The sequence below is a fragment of the Engraulis encrasicolus genome, chromosome 17, assembly GCF_034702125.1.
Source record: "Engraulis encrasicolus isolate BLACKSEA-1 chromosome 17, IST_EnEncr_1.0, whole genome shotgun sequence".
Lineage (NCBI taxonomy): Eukaryota > Metazoa > Chordata > Actinopteri > Clupeiformes > Engraulidae > Engraulis > Engraulis encrasicolus.
In genome coordinates, this window is record NC_085873.1 from 45999797 (window position 1) to 46003005 (window position 3209).

The following is a 3209-nucleotide window of genomic DNA, read 5'->3' on the forward strand; positions in this document are numbered from 1 at the left end:
CTTGGCAGAACAATAATTCCACCACCAGCTTACATTGCCAGTTGAACTGGATCATAGTCATTTCTGCAATGAGGAAACAGAACAGCTCACTGACAGTGACAAGCCCTCAGGCAGTCACGTTAACATCCTAATCACGCCATTCATAAACGTGCACGTTTATTCTGCCCTAATTCCCACCATGGCACCTTCACAGTACTCTGCACACCTTTGCATCGCCTTTAGCTGACTTGAGCCTTTATAATTATGAAATTCTATGACTGTTTATAACCTTATATTTACCCCCCCCCCCCTTTTTTTGGGTTATGTGCACACTGCACTTTATGCTCGCTGACAGTGACAAGCCTGAGGCTGTCATGTTCATATCATAACATCATAAACATGCCATTCATAAAGTCACCTGAGTTTATTCTGCTCTAATTCCCACAATGGCACCTTTGCAGTACTGTGGTGCCTTGTTGTTTGTGAAAACAAATCAACTGATCTTGATTTCCAATTGTTCACCATGCTCTATCCCCGCTGAACTCAGATCACTTGACTTCATCCTTACTGATATTTATGCCATTGCCACCTTATTTATTTTTAAAATCTTTTCTTTTTTGGCAACATGCACAACACTGCACACTGCACTTCGTGGCGTATCCTGTCTTACTATCTGTGCTGTCTATTTTTGCGGTCATTAATGTATTGCAGCACATGCAATTGCCCTTTAGCGACAATATACAGTTTGTAATTGAAGTTGAGGTTAAAGGCAATAGCGACAGAGAATAGCAAATGACACTCAAGGCTGATCGTTAAGTTTGCAAAGACATTGTTTTTTTTATTACATTCAAAACTTACTGTACAACAGTCATATATGTCTTCATAAGAGCAAGTGCAAAAGAAGCAAATATACACATTGAATCAGCTTGGGATAACTTGCAGGACAATGTGATAATATATATATATATATATTAAATAAGCAGGTTTACAAAAATATGTTCTTTTATAATTGAAAGGTGCTTAATTAAAATAATTCAATAAATTATTTTTTCATAAATATGATTTAATGGTTCGAATTCACAGAATTCATAGTGGTGCCAGCGCCGTTTGCAAATGAATGTCCACATAGTGAACTTGGGTTTGCAAATAAATGTCCAAGTATCTGTATTTTGCAAGTTCACTTCAGTCTTTTTAGTCTTCGTGTAGCATTCCAAACAGTTTGTCCCAGTGTGTGCAGTGTGGGGCACACTGGTGGCAGCATGTTTGCAAATAAATGTCCACATAGGAACTTTGGGTTTGCAAATAAATGTCCACATAGGAACTTTGGGTTTGCAAATAAATGTCCACATAGGAACTTTGGGTTTCAGCATCAGTCTCTTCATATTAGTCCTCGTGTAGAGTTCCAAACAGTTTGTCCCAGTGTGTGAAGTACGGGGCATAGTTGGACTTGAACTTGAGATGATGGAGGTCATGGTGGGGTGCTCCCCCAAAAAGACCAAAAGGCACCAGGTGGTGAGTGGCCCAGGGGAAGTCGTATCCACAGTGGTCCTCCACAGACAGCCAGATGTTGAGGACGAAGAACATCAGCTCAGTGAGCGGATGGCAGCCCAGCAGCTGGGGGTTGATGGCAGCAAAGAACCCCAGCGAGAGAGTCTCCCACATTCCGGAGTACTCCGTACTCAGGGCAAACGTTGACGTATACTTGTGGTGCACCTTGTGGAACGTGCGGTACAGCCAGGGCACCTTGTGGTGCAACATGTGCCACACGAAATATTGGAAGTCAAACATCAGCAAACAGGTGACCATGTCCTGTGCCACCTTTAGCACGTGTGGTGCTTCAGTAGGCAAGCTCACCTGCCTCCAATACCAGTGGATGACAGTGAGAGGGAAGATGAACACCAGGTGGTTGTACAGAGAGTGGGCCAGACAAGTCCACATCACCCTCCAGGACACATGGTGCTTTGGCTGGATCTTGTAGCGGCGGATGAGCTCCACGTGTGGAGATAGAAGATCCAGAGCCACGTAAGGCAGACAGAAGAACAGGTAGGTTCCCAGGGAGAAGAGCACTGGAAAAAATGGAGAGTGGAGCCAGTCGGCATGTGCTAGGACCCAGTCCCAGAGTCCTTGCAGCAGCATTGTCGACATTTCCCCTCCAGTCTCTGCTTGAGAATGATAAGCTGCAGGCTTCGCGAGAGTTGTGAGGGTAAGTGTAGCCTCTCCAAAGACGGCCTCTCCACTCCAGTTGGCGTGTCCCGGGACCCAGTCCCTGAATCCTTGCAGCAGCATTGTCGACATGTCCTCTCCGGTCTCTGCTTGAGAGCGTTATGCTGCAGGCTTCACAAGAGCTGCCAGAGTGTAGCCTCTCGTAAAGACGGCCTCTCCGTCTCCACTCCCCTCTTGCCTCCTACTATATCCTGTGGGTGGGGATTTCCAGGCAGGCATATCTCTAGTGCTCTGGGCTGGCCAACACACACACACACATGCTCTGTCCCTCCCAAGGAGTGATTGTTTGTATGGTAGAGCGTGTGCTTGAACTGTTTATTATAGAATATGCAGTTCGTTATTAGACATTAATCCAGTAAAACCTCTTGAACAAGCATTTATAGAGTTCATTGGTACAGTAGACTGACGCATTATGAACATGCTCATTGCAATATTTGGTTCTGTGACGCACCACTCACACTAACCTCTCACTGTGACTTAAATCAAATTATTTAATAATAAGAAGACAAATAATAATGGTAATGATAAGAATGGGAGAATTCTGTACACAGAGGCATTTAAAAAGAGAGGAGAAAAGAGGGAAGAATTCCAAGACTGAAATGAGAATCCTTCTTAGGGAGATACAGTTTCTGTGGAAAATACAATACCACAACCTGACATAGAGCTAAGTTTGCCTACAAAACACTAAGTAATAGAGATCTCACATTAAAATAGGCTATATCAATTCCGGATTCATGATGTTAAAGGCCTGCCATTAAATTAGTTTGTATCTCTCAAACAGTCAAGATTTCAAACATGAACTAATCTGCCTTTTGGGATGTTTTTTGTGTGTTTATTGTCATTAGATGGTGGTCTGGGAGGACTCCAAAGACTTGCAGATACTTGGACAGTCTGATCATCGGAGTCCCTTTTTTTCTGATGTGGTGTTCACTTATGCCACCCTGTGGTAAAGGAATAAAATGACAAGCACGTGATGATCTGGCATGCTGTGTATTCTGTATCTTATT

The 3209-nt window shown here is 43.5% G+C and overlaps 1 protein-coding gene across 1 annotated transcript; it reads right to left on the minus strand.

Moving 5' to 3' along the window:
* Positions 1-922: 922 nt before the first annotated feature.
* On the minus strand, positions 923-2344 carry LOC134467522 (cholesterol 25-hydroxylase-like protein). Its single transcript, XM_063221381.1, has one exon. The coding sequence runs from the start codon at positions 2272-2274 to the stop codon at positions 1363-1365; it is 912 nt and encodes a 303-aa protein (XP_063077451.1). The 5' UTR covers positions 2275-2344; the 3' UTR covers positions 923-1362.
* Positions 2345-3209: the final 865 nt, after the last annotated feature.